Source organism: Prionailurus viverrinus, chromosome B1 (assembly GCF_022837055.1).
Source record: "Prionailurus viverrinus isolate Anna chromosome B1, UM_Priviv_1.0, whole genome shotgun sequence".
Taxonomy (NCBI): Eukaryota; Metazoa; Chordata; class Mammalia; order Carnivora; family Felidae; genus Prionailurus; species Prionailurus viverrinus.
Window position 1 is genome coordinate 143,798,597 of NC_062564.1, and position 16,466 is coordinate 143,815,062.

Consider the following 16,466-nt stretch of genomic DNA (forward strand, 5'->3'; position numbering starts at 1 on the left):
TCGTGCATCCCAGCAAATAGTTGCTGTACTGATGAGTAGGTGAAGAGTGCTATGCAGCTCTGGAATTATGTTCATCATAGAGAATAAAACTTGGGGTCTGCAGCAGGACCCCTCAGATCCTGGTTCCATCACTTGCTGGCTTGTTGTGAGGATCCAGCGAGCCCAGTGCTGGGCAAAGAGGAAAGGACTTGAATGTTATCCAGTGTTGCTACCGCTGTTACTACCTGTCCTCTTTCTTCCAGTAGAGGGCGCAGTGGAGACACCTGGGTACATCGTCCCCAAGTGCCTGCAGACCCTCGCTCACAGATTCCCCGGAGCTTGAGTCCACGTTCCCACGTGGGAACTCTCCTCAGCCCCAGCAGTTTTTTTTTTTCTTTTTGTCCCTCTCTCCCTTTCTAATGTCACCCTCCCACCATGCTTCTGTCTCTTCCTTTTCCTAGGAAAGAAGGTTAGGAAAGAAAACTCTGGTACCTGTGTTTTTACTTTCCTAAGTATTCCCTGTGCCTGAAGAGCCAGCATTACCTCTTGGCATGCAAGATGACTTCTTTGGTGTTTCCCGGTAATCTATACATTGGACCGCCCTCCCTGCCCCAGAGATCATAATCTTCTCCAGAGAAGGGGTCATGTTCAATTGCACCTATGTGCGTGGGTTCAGAGGGAAAAGCCGTTGAACTAAATCGCTAGTCCACCTACCCTTTCTTCATTACTGGCATCTTCACCGAGGCCGCTAAGGACGTTTTCCACACGGGCCAGGCGCCCTGAGAGGGAGAGCAGCAGGTTTACCACCTTGTCCAAGTCCCCGATGAACATCTTGTACTTGTCAAACTCATTCGGCTTGCAGAGCTCACTGATCAAAGCCTCCACCTCTTCCCCCAAGGCATTATTGAGCTTGATGTCCATCAGCAGACTCCCTTTCGCTTCCTGCAGGGTCTCAAGCTTGTGGGTGAGGCTTCCAATGAGCTCGGCCTGTAACCCCAGAGGAGACACACAGCAAACGTTAGCCAGCGGAATTGTCAATGGAAAGAGGATTCATTTCTCCCAGGCACATCCTGTCTTTTCAAGGCTAAGCTGAAGGTCCCCTACTCTGTCTGGACTGCCTCTCAACATGACACCACAATATTCTTTCCTTTCCCTGAATGTCTACAACTGCCTTTCTTTGAGCCTATTCAGTCTTCACAGGCCAACACTTGACTACACATCATCGCCTTGTAATGTTTCCCAATTGAGTCATGCTCTGTACAGCTCAGTTTTCCCAACTGGCTTGTCAACTCACTTTTATTTTATTATTATTTATTTTTTTTAGTTCAATTTTTTGAGAGAGAGAGTGCACATGAGCAGGTGAGGGGCAGCAAGAGAGGGAGACAGACTCCAAAGCAGGATCCCCGCTGTCAGCTCAAAGTGCGATGCGAGGCTCAAATCCACAAACCGTGAGATCATGACCTGAGCCCAAGTCGGACCTCAACCGACTGAGCCACCCAGATGCCCCATTTACTCACTTTTATAAGGCTTTTCAAGATATGCTCTCTTTTGGTCCTCATAACGATACCACAGGCAGGTAGGGTATAGATTTCTTGTTTTACAAATAGAGAAGCCAAGAGTTAAAGGAACGAAGGGACTTACCCAAGGTCAGAGAGCTGAGTGGAGTATTGAAGATAGTTACCATTCAACAGAGCAGTTACTATGTGCCAGACACTGTGCAATAAACTCTACATGGATTATCTCATTTAGTCTTCCCAACAATCATACATATACAGCAGGTGAAGAAACAGACTCCGGTGAGGTGATGGCCCAAGACACACATACCATCAAGCGGGGCTGCCTTGAACTCAAGTCAGCTTGATTCAGGAACTAGCCTTGTACAGTCATCATAAATATTCAACCGAGACCTTTATCAGAAGTCAGCCGTGTGATCTTTCCATCGTGCTCCACTATCTCCACTTGCCTGAGTTATATAATTTGCCATTTTTATTGCAAATGTCTATGCATATGAAACAGTTACACAAGTATCCAATATATTTAACTGAAGGAATGAAGTAAAGGTCTTAGTGGTTTCCAGTTTGATTACACTTATACTAAATGTCTACTAGTTTGCTACAAGAGAAATTAAACTTCATGATTTTTAAATTAGTCTTTTGTTTTTCTCTTAGCCTAAGGTAGCCAGATGGAAAAAGGACATAATCTTTTTTTGGTTAAAACCTATTTCTTTACCACTAAAACAGTTCCAGCTCAAAAAAAAAATTGTTTTATGCATATATATATATAAAATCAAGCCATGTGGCTTCAATTGGAAACTTGGTAAGAAAGGATCAAAATTTTGATGTTAGAGTAAAATCTTCATTTTTAAAGGAAGGAAAGGGGGAAAAATAGAAATAATTTTGACTAACAGAACTGAAGGGTCCTGAGGATTTTTGGTACTATTTCTTCATCACCAGAAAATACAACAATTACAATGATATGGGGAAATATTTCTCCATGTTGTGCTCATCTTGGAGCTGCACCATCAGAGGTACTCTGTCTTCCAATCTAAGGTTCAGAGTGTCCTTGAAATGTCTACGTTTTGGCCTTCACGGTGACAACTTGTCTTCTCGACTCGCCAAAGCCCAAAGGCTAAACAGTGACTAACACAATTCTCATCTGCTGCACTGCCTCGTCATAGGTTATAATCTTTGGCTTTCCTCAAGCTATGTAGTTAAGACAAAGTCAATGCAAGGATACTTTCAGTAGAGGAAAAACCCGTACAGTCTATATCACTCCCCAACTGAGGAGTCTAAACCCAGAAAAAATGCAGGTGGCAGAGAATATTGTTTAGTATTCCTTATGTTCTCTTGGAAAATAGATTTTCCAGAAAACCCCCACCAATTGTGGCTGGCATTTCTGGTATTTGCCTGCTACCCAGCCTGCTAGGCAGCTCCAGAGACACGCCCAGCAGGGGGTGACGATCCTGCGTGGTGTTATCCGTTCTTACGAAGAGAACAGCAAGGAGACGGATGGAAAGCAGTAGGAAAAATAAACCCTGCCTGCTGTTACAGCTTCCAGCATTCCCACCAGACAAGGTTCAGAGAAGTCAAATGTCATTACAGCTGCTTTTCAGGTAGACAGTGAGAGACTCTGACATCTCCATGAAGTCAGGCCAGGAGGTTTTCATCTTGCTGCCTGCATTCCCTAGGCTCACCGCTCCGTCACCGGACGATACCTTCTCACAGTCACACCAAATCCAAAGGGGCAGATGACTGCGCAGCATTTCTATACTCCAGCCTCACGGAAAGGTCTCTGATTGTTCAAATGTGGGATCCATTTCAGCCTCTTGTCTTGAGAAGTATAGTTTCTAGAAAAGTCTTGAAACAGAACTAGGAGATGGAAAAGAAGGTAACGACCTTGCGTTTTTCATTCCTCTCACTAGGACTTCTTTTGAAACTAATACTGTGTCATCACTTCTGGAACTCAAAAGCACTTTTGTTGATAGTTTATCTGATATCATTAAAAAACAAACCCTCATCATGGCCTCAGAAGCTGGTATTTGAAGGGACAGGAGACTCTGAATGTGTGAATGAGCAGACACCAGGAAGGATACATCCGTCCTCACGTGTTGGGCGGAGTTTCTTCTGGACTCAGCTCGGGGCTCCTACGCTGGTCAGTAGTGCCGAAAGGGCAGCCCCCAGGCAGGCCTGGTCCAGTGGGCGGGCAGCGGGCAAAGAAGTGACACAGCGGAACAGCAATGGGAGATCAGGCTCGGCAGCCTAATCCTCTCCGTCTGTCCTCTGCACAGCCTGTTTGGGTTTTCAAAGACCCAGACGCCGGGCAGAACCACAGTCTCTCTGTGCAGGAGCTGATGTGTACCATGGGCTTCAGGGTAGAAGGAAGAATAGAAGGAGACGGAAATGTCCGGGAGTGATGCAGGGAGGATTCGGTGGGAAGAACCAGGGCACATTTCGTGGCACTCTGGTTTCTGAAAGCTATTTGCCGGGCCATAAGGTGATGTGTTAGCACGTATGGCCATGCTGTGATATAGAAGTTACTGAGCAATCTCATCCGTCACTCCTGGCCCAAATGGTACATATTTGGATGGTATTTGATTTTTTAAAATGCTTCTACATTTAAGTGATGGAAATTTGGATTTAAAACTGCAGTTAAAAGGGATGTGAGTAACTGAAGGCAACAAGGGAAAGTTGGCTATACCAAACAACCATTTCTCTGCCAGGCAGACCTCTTCAAAAAAAAACCAAAAAACAAAAAACCAAAAACCAAACCCTACCAACTTCTAGCTGCAGAATTCACTGTGGGAGGGACAACAGGTCTTTTGAGGGGTTTTGTTTCAATAACATACTAGTCTCTCAGGAGCTACTTAATTTGCAAAGTCATTCACATTTTTTCACTTCTCATCTGGTGCGAACTGTTACGTCACCCTGTGTGCGATGCAATTTATAGGGTTTTTTTTCCTCTAAATATAGTTTAACAGACCCTCCCCCTCCCACCTCACCATTTGCTTGCAGCAACCCTGCTGGGCCCCTTCCGGCCTCCTCACTGCCTCCAGGAGTCAGGAACCTAGGCTCTGACAGAAAACTCACCCCCCATCAAACCACTTGACCTTTGGTGCCTCCATTTTCTCACTCATAGCCAGGGGATAATAATATCTGCCTAAAACTAATAATGTTTGAATATTAAGCTCTTTCTCTGTGCCGGGAACCACTTAAATATTTTACTATTCAATTACTACTCCCAATAACCTGATGAGACAGGTACTATATTATTATCCCGGTTTTACTGCTGCACAAAGTGAGGTGGCTAGAAGTTATTTAACTTGCGAGAGCCAGGTCATCTGGCTTCAGGGATCAGGGTTTTAGTCACTACGTTAAAATAGCTCATTGGAATGTTCTGAGGCTCAACTATAATAAAGCTTGTGCGAGCATTCTGGGAAATATAAAAGTATTATACACATTCAAGTTATTGCTACTTGTGCTGTCATTAAGATTCAGCAATAGTCTGGGGAACACTCATTTTAGGGCGCACCTCTAGAGGAATACTCAAGGTCTCCCCCACGTGACCATGCCACCTTGCCTTCTGCTCAGGGATCTGTGCTGACCATGTTCCCAATCACGTTGCTAATAACATGGCTGGCCTGTGCTGACGGATCATCTTCATCTCAAAGAAGAGTAATTCAGGACTCCTAGCTGCATGGCTGGAATTTAGGGGCAGAGTGGAGTTCAGGCTCCTGCTAGTAAAAATGATGAAGATAAAGACACTTCAACCACAGGCTTTGTTGTTTCTTTCTTTGGTTTTAAATGGGAGGATCTAGGCAGTAGTACATGGTTGTTTTCACAGCTGAACTTCATCCAGGAGAAAAGTCAGGGGTGATTTTTGTCTCAGTGACAGAAATGGGATCAAACCTCCATCCCATGTTGTGGGACCTCAACGAAAACAGGTCTTGGGGACTCAGCTACCATTTCAAATGTTCTCTGGCACATTCTCTGGCAAGAGTGGCTCTTTACCATTCACTTCCTCTCAGGAAGGCTTGTGATCAGAACGCTGTCCTATTTACTTAGTATGGTCTCTTGGTTCTGGGTATCAGGACTCTCTGACAAGAAACTGTATTAAATTTCTTTAAATTCGGCTAAGTCCAGGGGCGCCTGGGTGGCTCAGTCAGTTAAGTGTCGAATTTGGCCCAGGTCATGATCTCATGGCTTTTGAGCTTGAGCCCCGCATTGGGCTCTGTGCTGACAGCTTAGAGCCTGGAGCCTGCTTCAGATTCTGTGTCTCCCTCTTGCTCTGCCCTTCCCCCGCTCATGCTCTCTCTCTCCTTCAAAAATAAATAAAACATTTAAAAAAACTTTTTTTTAATTCAACTAAGCCCATCATCCTCCCTCCCTAAATGACCTCTGTTTCCCTATTTCAGTTATGACAGCCATGTAAGGCCAGGTGCTCAAGAGTCATCCTTGACCCTTTCCTCTCTACCATGCTCCACATCTAATCTGTCCCCACGTTCTGTCCACTCTGCTTCCCCCCCCCCACCTTTTTTTTAAATCCACCTGTTCTCACAGCCCCTACTGCACTGCCTTTACACAGGTACCGTCACTTTCCCTGTAACACCCTCCCAACTGCCGCCTCTGCCTCCACAGCTGCCAGAGAGACTTCTCTAAAATGCCTGTCAGCTCTCTCCCTGCTGGTAAACCCCAGGGTGGAGGAAGGGTGAGGGACTCCTGGCGTTAGCCAACATGGTATACGCCCCCTACCGCCTCCGGCCCCACTTACCACAACTAACATCCCTGGACTCTGAAGGGGACTCCGTAAAGTGAAGTATGGCAGCATGTTGGGATGGGGAGCCAAATGTGAAGTGTGACCCGGCATGGGGGTTAGTTGCCTGCCTCCCCCTTCTATGTTCTAGCTCTGAAGCGCACGCAGAGAGTGGCAGCAAAACTCTGAGAAAAGTCCTGCCTTTTGAACAAAGGACCAAAAAAAGGGGCCTCCTCGAGCTAAAACGTGTGGGGGAAATCCTGTTTTTAACCCTCCTTGTTTTCTTCCCCTAGCCCTGGCTCCCAAGAGTAGCTCTACTCCCTGAGCTGCACTCGCAGTGGGGGCACAGGCACTGAAAACCCCGAGAGAGAGAAGCGAAAACAAAAACAAAAACAAGTCTTCTTTATGGTCAGAGGAAGTGGTCCAAACGGTGTGAGTGGAATTCCCACTCTTTTTTCTTTCTCTTTTATTGAGGGAGGTCCCAGCCATGCAGAACAGCATAGCAGCCCAGGCTGCTATAGTCATGAGAACTGGTCTTTCTAGCCAGAAGCCCAGGAAGAGGGGTGGCTGGGAGCCAGACAGTATGGGGGGGGAGGGGGGGAATACTGCACGGAACAGCCAGAAGGAAGATCCCCTAATTCTGTGTATGAACTGACAGAAGTCCTAGGCTCACGCTCAAGTAGACCCAAAGCAGCACAACAAAGACTCTGAGAACTGAACTATGATAGAAGCACTAACCAAGTCCCAGACTAACCTCTGAATGGTGCATGTTTGGGAAGGATCTGTGCAACACAGCAAAGGCTCTGAAAACCGAAATGATGTTGGAATTGGCACCTGAAGGTGGGACAGAACTTATAGTCAAGGGGCACCTGGGTGGCTCAGTCAAGCGTCTGACTCTTAATTTCGGCTCAGGTTGTGATCTCACAGTGTGTGATATCAAGTTCTGCATCTGGCTCAGTGCTGACAGTACAGAGCCTGCTTGGGATTCTCTCTCTGCCCCTCCCCTGCTCTATTTCTTCCTCAAAATAAATAAATCTATTCTTCCTCAAATAAAATAAACTTTAAACACAAAAAGAACTTGTAGTCAAGCTGAATAGATTACTTGCTAAAATGAAAACAAAAAAAAATCAACATTCTGTAGAGGATTTTAACAGAACCCAGAGGCTCAAAATGTAATACTCAAAATGTTCAGAATACAACACAAAATTACCCAATATTAAAAAAACAAAAAACAAAAAAACAGTAAAACATGAGCAATTCCCAGGGGAAGACAATCCTGAGGAAACCCCAGTGCTGGGATTTCCAAAGCCTTTAAAATAACTTTTATAACCTTCCTCCATGGTAAAAGTAAACACTCTTGAACACAGAAGTCTTTGGCAAAGAAACAGACACTACAAAAAACTGAGTCAATGGAAATTTTGCAACTCAAAACTATATTTGAAATTAAGAGAATTACTGGTGGAATGAAGACAGTCCTACAGAAATTATCCAATCTGAAGAACTGACAGAAAACAGATTCTTAAAAATGAACTAGGGCTTCAGGGACTTGTGAGGCAACATCAAAAGGTCTAATATTTGTGGTACTCGAGTCTCAAAAGCAGAAGAAAGATTAGTGCATAAAAAAATGTTTGAAGACATTATGGCTGAGAACGTCCCTGAATTTGGTGAAAGACCTAAATTTACAGAATCAAGAAGTCAGTTAAATGCCAAATAGGAATCACCAAAGAAAATCAGGCTCATGCACGTCATAATCAAGCTGGTGAAAATTGAAGACCAAGAAAAAAAAAAAATTGAAAGCAGGCAGAGAAAAACAACACATTGCATACAGGAGAATCAATATTTAAATGACCGTGCAGTTTTTGTCAGAAACCATGGGAGCGAGAAGGCGGAATGACAACTTTAAAGTGCTAAAAGAAAAAGAACAGTCAACTCCCAATTCCATATCCAGTGAGAATATCCTTCAGGCATGACAGCAGAATAATGACATTCTTAGATGAAGGAAAACTAAGAGAAACCGTCACCAGTAGACCTATTTTAAAAGAAATGGAAGGAAGGAAGGAAGACTGAGGTTTTTCAGGCTGAAAGGAAGAAAGACCACAGAGAAATCTGGAACTTGAGGAATGAAGGAAGAGCAACAAAAATGGGCAGCTGAGAACCATCTGGGTCACTAATGATCTCCTGGGGAAAGCCAATTCTGCGGAACAACAGATTCTTTTTGCCTTCTGAAATATTCCACTAAGTCTCTAAGCCAAAGCCCTTTGGCCTTCAGAATAAAGAGTCATGGGACCTGTTGAAGCAGATTTTTGCCTAATAGACATAGCTGGGTTAGGCAAAGAACTTAAAGCTCTAATTATTAGACTGTCTTTAGATTGTTTGTTCAGATAGTTCAGACAATGAAAGTGTTTCAAACTTCTGTTTACTTGGAACATTATAATTCATCATCTATGATGTATACATAGAAAATATATAAAGTAGAATTGGTTTAAAAGGCTAATTTCAATTTTTAAAAATATTTATTAATTGGGACTCTGGTTTCCATTGAGTCTTAGTGAATTTCATGACTAGCGATGTATCTTAGGTTACTAGTAACTTTAAATATCAGGTAATAAGTTATTTCTTTGGGAAGGTTGGTGGGAGGCTAGCCTCTGCCTTGGAACAATCTTGATGAAGCATAATTTTTTTAAAATCACCCTTAGAAAAGCTTGCTGTATATCAGGAAGGGAACTGCATTTTCAACTCTATGCTGCAAATATTAATAGATGCCTTCTACAACATCATTTAAAACTCACATATTTTGGGGGTACCTGGATGGCTCACTCAGTTAAACGTCCAACTCCTGATTTCAGCTCAGGTCGTGATCTCACGGTTCATGAGTTCGAGCCCCAAGTTAGGCAGTGTGCTGACGGCACAGAGTCTGCTTGGGAGTCTCTCTCTCTCTCTCTCTCTCTCTCTCTCTCTGCCCCTCTCCATATTTTCTGTTTCTTAAAAAAAAATTTTTTTTAAGTTTACTTATTTTGAGAGAGAGCACACAAGCTGGGGAGGGGCAAAAGAGAAGGAGAGACAGAATATCAAGAAGGCTGCACACCATCAGCAGAGAGCCGGATGTGGGACTCAAACTCACAAACCACGAGATCATGACCAGAGCCAAGATCAAGAGTCGGACGCTTAACTGACTGCACCACCCAGGCGCCCCTTTATATTTTGTTTTTAAATTTTTTTAATGTTTATTTTTGAGAGAGAGAGAGAGCGAGCACATGACTGGGGAGGGCAAGAGACAGAGGGAGACACAGAATCTGAAGCAGGCTCCAGGCTCTGGGCTGTCAGCACAGAGCCTGACACAGGGCTCGAACTCATGGACCGTGAGACCATGACCTGAGCCGAAGTTGGATGAGTAACTGACTGAGCTACCCAGGCGCTCCATATTTTCTGATTTTAAGTCAGGAATATAAACACAAATGACGCTAATGAAAATTCTATTACGCACGAATAAGCTTGCAGTTCATTAAAAACATCTCATAGGATTCTCTAGTGCCATGCAGTAAGATCTGAACTCTTCAGGATTTCAAACAAAGCCCTATGTGACCTCCATGACCTTCTGGCCCCTGTGGAGCCTCCCAGCCTTATCTTCTGGGATCCATTGCCTTCCTGTGTGATCCTCTAAATTTGATCATTTCTAACTGAGGCATGAGCCTTTTTGTTTGGCATTCCAAAGTATCAAACTGCTGGCGATACCTTTCTTCAGTACAGATACTCCCTGTGTTTTTCCACATCTCTGGGTCTTTACCCAGGCCAGTCCCTTTGTCTTGAATGCCTGATGTTCTTCTCTTGCCCTGACTCCTTCTGACTCATTCTGATAACTTCGGTGTAAAATGTGGCAGTATAGGTATCAGAGCAGTTTTGTGGAAATAAAGAGAATATAGCAGTATGAAAAACACAGCCCACATTTAACAAGGTAAGAAGTGCTCAGCACATTGTACCTAATGTTATTTCCTGTGAGGATTAATCCTCTGCCTTTATACTCTCAATCTAAAAATACTTTTGCCATATAATCATCAGAGTGAGAGGCTGATAATAAACTGATGGGAAAGCATTTTTTTAAAAAAAGCAATGAGTAATTTGTCCCACTGCTACTATAAAATAAGGTATCTCTACATGCAAAAAAATGAAACAAAAAAGTGTAAAATATTCAGTGAAAGGCACCATGGCAACTTGGTACCTGTAATGGTGTTTATATAGCTCCCTCTTTGGGATAAGCAGAGACTACAGCACGTGTTTTTTTTCCCTCATCGGAGGACCCATTAAATGGGGGCATTCGGCGGCATTTGAAGTAGGGATATGCCAGAAGTAGGGGTCTGGGGCGCCTGGGTGGCGCAGTCGGTTAAGTGACCGACTTCAGCCAGGTCACGATCTCACGGTCCGTGAGTTTGAGCCCCGCATCGGGCTCTGGGCTGATGGCTCAGAGCCTGGAGCCTGTTTCCAATTCTGTGTCTCCCTCTCTCTCTGCCCCTCCCCTGTTCATGCTCTGTCTCTCTCTGTCCCCAAAATAAATAAACGTTGAAAAAAAAAAATTAAAAAAAAAAAAGAAGTAGGGGTGCCATGAAGCAGGTGTTTAAATGGGAAAACCTCGGGCTGGGAGAGCTCAGTACTACAGTGCCAGCCGTGCGCTTGTGCGTCCACGGAGCCAGGAGCAGTGGGAGGGAGAAGAACACCCCTGACAGAGGTGCTTCTAAAATCCCCAAATCCTCCTGCCCCGTTACTCCCTGCTCGAGGGTCTGTGTCCTGTGGTCTCGTTCCACACACAAACAAGAGAGCCTGGGACACATGGAGTAAATGAAATAGAATCACCTAAGAAGGCTTCTCCTGGGATTGGTACCACTGAGAACCACTTACATTCCAGGCTCAGCAAGAGACAAGCGTTTGAACAGAGAGTCCTTTTTTAGTGTACGGGCCTGGCTTGTATGAAGAGCTGAAAACTCAGTGGCAGGTGGCCCTTCCGGGGCTGTAGGGAAGGCGGAATGGCAAGAACTTTCTCCCCGGCAGGCACAGCTGGGCTTAGATCTTCAGGGTATGTGGGAAGACGGCAGCGGCATCATGGTGTCATTTTTAAAATGTCTTACATGTAAAATTTCTGTAGGAGTATCAAATGCTAACTAAATTTCAGTGCTGTGCTTCCAAGCTATTCACTGGGGCGCTGCAGACAGAGTTGGGGGAACGTAAAGATTAACATTACCACCTCTCAGAAGTGTCTTTTGACAATCGGTCTTTTTCCTTAAAGTTTCTATATTTTCTGGTTTCCCTTTTGGCCACGAAACATGAAAGGAAAATTACAGACTGCGGGCATTGGCTGGTCAGCTCGGAGAAGAGAGCTGGGGTCTCTGTGTTGGACTAAGTGAAGGTAGGGCACCTGGGTTTTAGTCTCAGCTATGAGACTTTTAGTAAGTAACTTATTTCCTGTAATGACTTTCACTTTTGTCATCTGTAAAGATGAAAATGACAGGAAAGCTATGAGGAAGTCACTCAAAGTGCCATGTGAGTCAGGAGTCCAAGGACCATATGGGCAAGGTTGGTGATGTGACAGACCTTTCTTCCTCTCCTGCCCTAAGGAGCCAGTATCCTTGCTCGGACCTTGACTCTCTTTTTGGAGAGAGCAGAACACAGGCCTCAATTCTTCCTTTACCTTCTTTTCATTGACATCCACCTGCTCCTCTTCCTCATTCACCTCCTCTGGCATATCCTTGATCTTGTTCAGAAGCTCAGCCTTGGGAGCAGACACACTGTAGTAGGCAGGACAGTTCACCAGCATGCCCACTGCCTCCTTGTCTTCACTCCTGAGGCATAAAGAACAAAAAAGTACACAGCACATTCCAGAAGCTTCATTTTACCACATGTCTGTGCATTCAGAAAGGTGTAAAAAATGCTATTCATTCCCTTCCCAGAAATTAGGATGAACAAATACTTACCAAAGAGTGATTACTATGTATAGGGCTCTTGGAAGCCAGGAAGCCAAGAGCCAGGCTCTTGGAAAACACCAAAGGGAGTGCTGGGAAGGAGACTGGACATCAGGCCTGTGGATTTGCTAGATGACTCTGGATAAGTCATTTGACCTCCCTACATGTTTCTCCTTTTGTGATAAATAGGAGTTCCTGAGATACAGGAGTGCTGATGCATGGGGGCACTTGTACCCCAATGTTGATAGCAGCACTTTCAACAATAGCCAAATTATGGAAAGAGCCTAAATGTCCATCAACTGATGAATGGATAAAGAAGATGTGGTTTATATATACAATGGAATCCTACTTGGCAATGAGAAAGAATGAAATCTGGCCATTTGTGACAACATGGATGGAACTGGAGGGTATTATGCTAAGTGAAATAAGTCAGTCAGAGAAAGACAGATACCGTATGTTTTCACTCATATGTGGATCCTGAGAAACTCAACAGAAGACCAGGGGGGAGGGGAAGGGGGGGAAAAAAGTTACAGAGAGGGAGGGAGCCAAACCATAAGAGACTCTTAAATACTGAGAACAAACTGAGGGTTGATGGGGGGTGGGGAGGGGAAGTGGGTGATGGGCATTGAGGAGGGCACCTCCTGGGATGAGCACTGGGTGTTGTATGGAAGCCAATTTGACAATAAATTATATATAAAAAGTATGAGTCCCTGAGTGTGAGGGTATTTTGAAGGTGCTGCACCATCTCCAGTTGTGGGTTATTTCCTACTCTTCCAGGGTTACCCGTCATCTTCCTGATGCCTACTATGATTGTTGCATGGACACTTGGCCATGTTTCCTTCTCATATAAGCATGACAGCCCAGATAAGCCTAAGAAATCTACAGCTTTCTGGTCAATGGCCAAGAGATGTGAAGTCTACTCCTTAGGTACACAGCAGGGGTTTCGAGGCCGGGGAACAAACTAGGAATTGAGAAACCTGATGTCTAGTGTTCTCTGCCTGACTATCACCAAGCTGTCTTTCATAGTAGAGGTCAGAGCCTACTATTGAATAAATGACTCTATGGAAGTAGGTGAGGTTCTCTTGGAGAGGTATTTCAATCTTGTGACTTTATTTTTAACATCTAGGCCATCATTTTACTTTGGAATAAAGAGCCACAGAAGAAGTCATTTTTACTCATTTCCTGTTTGATAGGACTATTCTTCTAAGCAATATAGTTACATTTAATTCAGTTAATTGAAAAAATAGGAAAAAAGTCTTCTGATATGCTCCCCCCCCCCCATATATTCATAGCATTATAAATGCTTCTCAGGCTTTTGACTGACTAAACCTCACAATGGCTAGTCTCATGCACAATAGGACATTGCTTGTTTTCACCAGAAGATGGCGCATGCCAGCCTTTTGAAATTCCTCCAGGTCTCCGTGCTGCAAAAGCTACATGACTATTTCATTTCTAAATGGAGAGAACGAATGTTCTCAGTGATAATGCTAGGAAATACTTTGCTAAGGATGTATTTGTAAGTTGCCTTGGCCTTTTTACAGCAAGTGGTCAGAGAACGGAATGAATGGAAGCCCCTAACTGATCTATGACACCTACCCACGGGGAACTGACATACCCAGAGACACCCATCTTTGGGTCCTTCGTGGAACCCAGTGGATTGATTGTCTTGCGCATTGTGGGTACTCAGTAAATGTGTGCTAACCACCTGACCCTGGATAAGTCACTTCACCTCAGTAAATCTCTGTCTGCCAAATCTGAAGAAGGGGACGGACAAGGTGACAGTTCAGGCCTTGTTTTAGGAGAGTCTCCAACAACCTATCAAAGAGCTTGTAAGGACTCCATCGCTCTTTCCTCTCTCCCCCTCCCCCAAATCAAAACATAGTATTCCTGTTGGTAATTTAGTTAGGATCAATTGGAAATTTCTAAAGGCAAGCCCAAATTTAGACAAAAAGCTCTGTTTTTATTTAGTCTAGAAGCCACTAACTGTGGAGTACCAATCCATCAATCCACATAGTTTTCAATGAAAATTAAAAAGAAAACAAAAACCACTCTGAACCTTTCCCATAGTAGTCCTTTAAGGAAATCAAACATACAAGAAAATATGCGATCACCCAGGAGAAATCAAAAGAATGAAAAATACAGATTGCTCAGGGTCCTTTCACCCCTGTGGCTGGGGGCTGGGACACACTGCACGACTGTAAACACGTGCCATCAGGGAGCTTCAGGAGCAGAGGCTCGCTGGCTGAACAACACAGTGAGACTGCATCCACGTTCAGATCTCTCTTGATTTTTAGGGTTACACAACATCCACCTAACTCTTGAAAAGGGCGAATGTCAGTGTAGTAAATCCATTTGTCTGGGCTTGCTTCTTTTTTTTTTTGAGAGAGATAAGGTGCAAGTGAGCAAGGGGTAGAGAGGGGGAGGTGGGGAGAGAAAGGGGTAGAGAGGGGGAGGTGGGGAGAGAAGGAAGCGGGGCTCACCCAAAATGGGGCTTGAGCTCACCTAATGGGGGGCTCAAACTCACAAACCGTGAGATCACAGCCTGAGCCAAAGTCAGATGCTTAACCAACTGAACCACCCAGGCGCCCTGGGCTCTCTTCCTTCTTAGAAGTCTGTGCTCACTTCCACCTTGAGGAGGCCTCTGCTCTGCTCACCACTTCTCCCTGCCACTCAGCACTGACCCCTGTGGTGCTGTCTGCAAAGGTGACTCTGTTGCTTATTGAGTTAGGGGCACTGTGAAATCATTATGAGAGCAGGCACAGTCACCAGGCACAGTCACCGGGCCAAGTTCAAATCCAGACGCCATCACTCACATGTTCTGGGGCTTTGGTTGGGCACAGTCTTAATTTCTCTGTGTTTCAGTGACCTCACTTGTAAAAGGGAGGTAAGATTGGTCGCAACCTCAGGAGGTTCTTGTGAAGATTCAGTGAGATAATGTTTATATAAAAAATTACTACAAGGGCTAACACAAAGACATCAACAATATTAATGGTTTTAATGGCAATTGTCACCACTATCACTATTTTTGCTGTTGGGCAAGTGCCTAGTAACTCAAGGTCAGTCTGCCCCACTTTCTACTCCTCAGACCCATTCTGCTAAGGCTGAGATGGCGTGTCATTCTTGGGTCAGAATCTTTGGAAGCAGGAAAATGTCACACAAGTTGTCCTAGACCTATTACCACCCCCATGGAAGGAGGTTAAATATAAGTCTCTTTGAGGGCATTACCAGGGACTTACCTCTTGCTTTCATATCCTGCACAGTTGACAGTTCTTTGCATGGCCTTTCTCTTTATGCTGTTCTCCTTCAACAAGTTTACATCTCGGGGAAACAAACCTTCCATCAGGTCCATAGTTGTCTTCATTCTGGAGTCTGGATCCAAAATGTCTGCCAGAGATTTGTCTTGGTGGACAATTTCCTTTGCCAGAACCTCTGTTCTGATGTCTTCTGAGGTCTTCTGAGGACCAGAACTAACATTCTTTTCTAAACTCTGAGTCCCACTGACTGGGTTGTGGATGGGAGATGGCTGCCCAGGGCCTGGCTCCTTGCCAAGAGCCCCAGCAAGTTGGGGCAGAGCGCCCATGGTGGAGGGTGGGTTGTTCTCGTTGGCTTCTGAACCCTTGATAGAAGTTTGCGATCTGGAAGCTGATATCTGACTGCCAACCAAATGGACTGTACCAGGCATGGGCCTTTCCTTGGCAACCGTCACCTTGGCAAATTTGCTGGAGCTGCTAGGGATATTAAAAAAGAGAGGGTAAGAGAGGAGTCAACAGAAGGGTAGGAAGACTGAAGGAGAAGTTTTCCACATCAGGGCTGTGGCTTCCTACATGAGGAATGGTGGGGTGGGGGCAAGGTAGTCATGCCCTGAGGTTATCATTCCCCACAAATTGCAAGGTCCTGAGGGCTTTCTCCTCACCCCAGCAGTTGGTCACATGGGAGTGTGTAACTTTTTAAGGGATCTAGTAGGAATTCAGTTTTGGTGAATGTTGCTGTGAGATTCTAGAGCTTTCTGAAAGGTCCAGGTGAACAGAAGGAGTTAATTGCAAAGGCAACATGTTCTCTTGGTGTTTAGAGACTGCTTGTCCTGGGAAGTATTTGTTGGGAAATGCTTCTTCTCTATTCTTCTGGCTTCCGAGAGGTTTTCCCTCAACATTACTGACCTTTAGCTCTGTTCTTTATCCTTTCCAATGGACACGGAGTGACTGTGGAAAGAAAGCTGACCATATCCTGTCCATAATCCAGCTTCTTCTCTTTCGAGAGTGAGGCTACCTCTAGGCTAATCTACACCTCTCT

At 44.7% G+C, this 16,466-nt stretch overlaps 1 protein-coding gene across 1 annotated transcript in view; it reads right to left on the reverse strand.

Moving 5' to 3' along the window:
* The window catches only part of SHROOM3 (shroom family member 3), a 212,427-nt gene that overhangs the window by 5,809 nt on the left and 190,152 nt on the right, over nucleotides 1-16,466 (reverse strand). The window contains exons 8-10 of the mRNA XM_047857602.1: nucleotides 15,413-15,904; nucleotides 11,906-12,056; nucleotides 694-966 (exon numbers count right to left, since the gene is read on the reverse strand). Of these exons, the coding sequence (XP_047713558.1) occupies nucleotides 694-966; nucleotides 11,906-12,056; nucleotides 15,413-15,904 (916 nt within the window). The remainder of the gene's footprint in view (nucleotides 1-693; nucleotides 967-11,905; nucleotides 12,057-15,412; nucleotides 15,905-16,466) is intronic.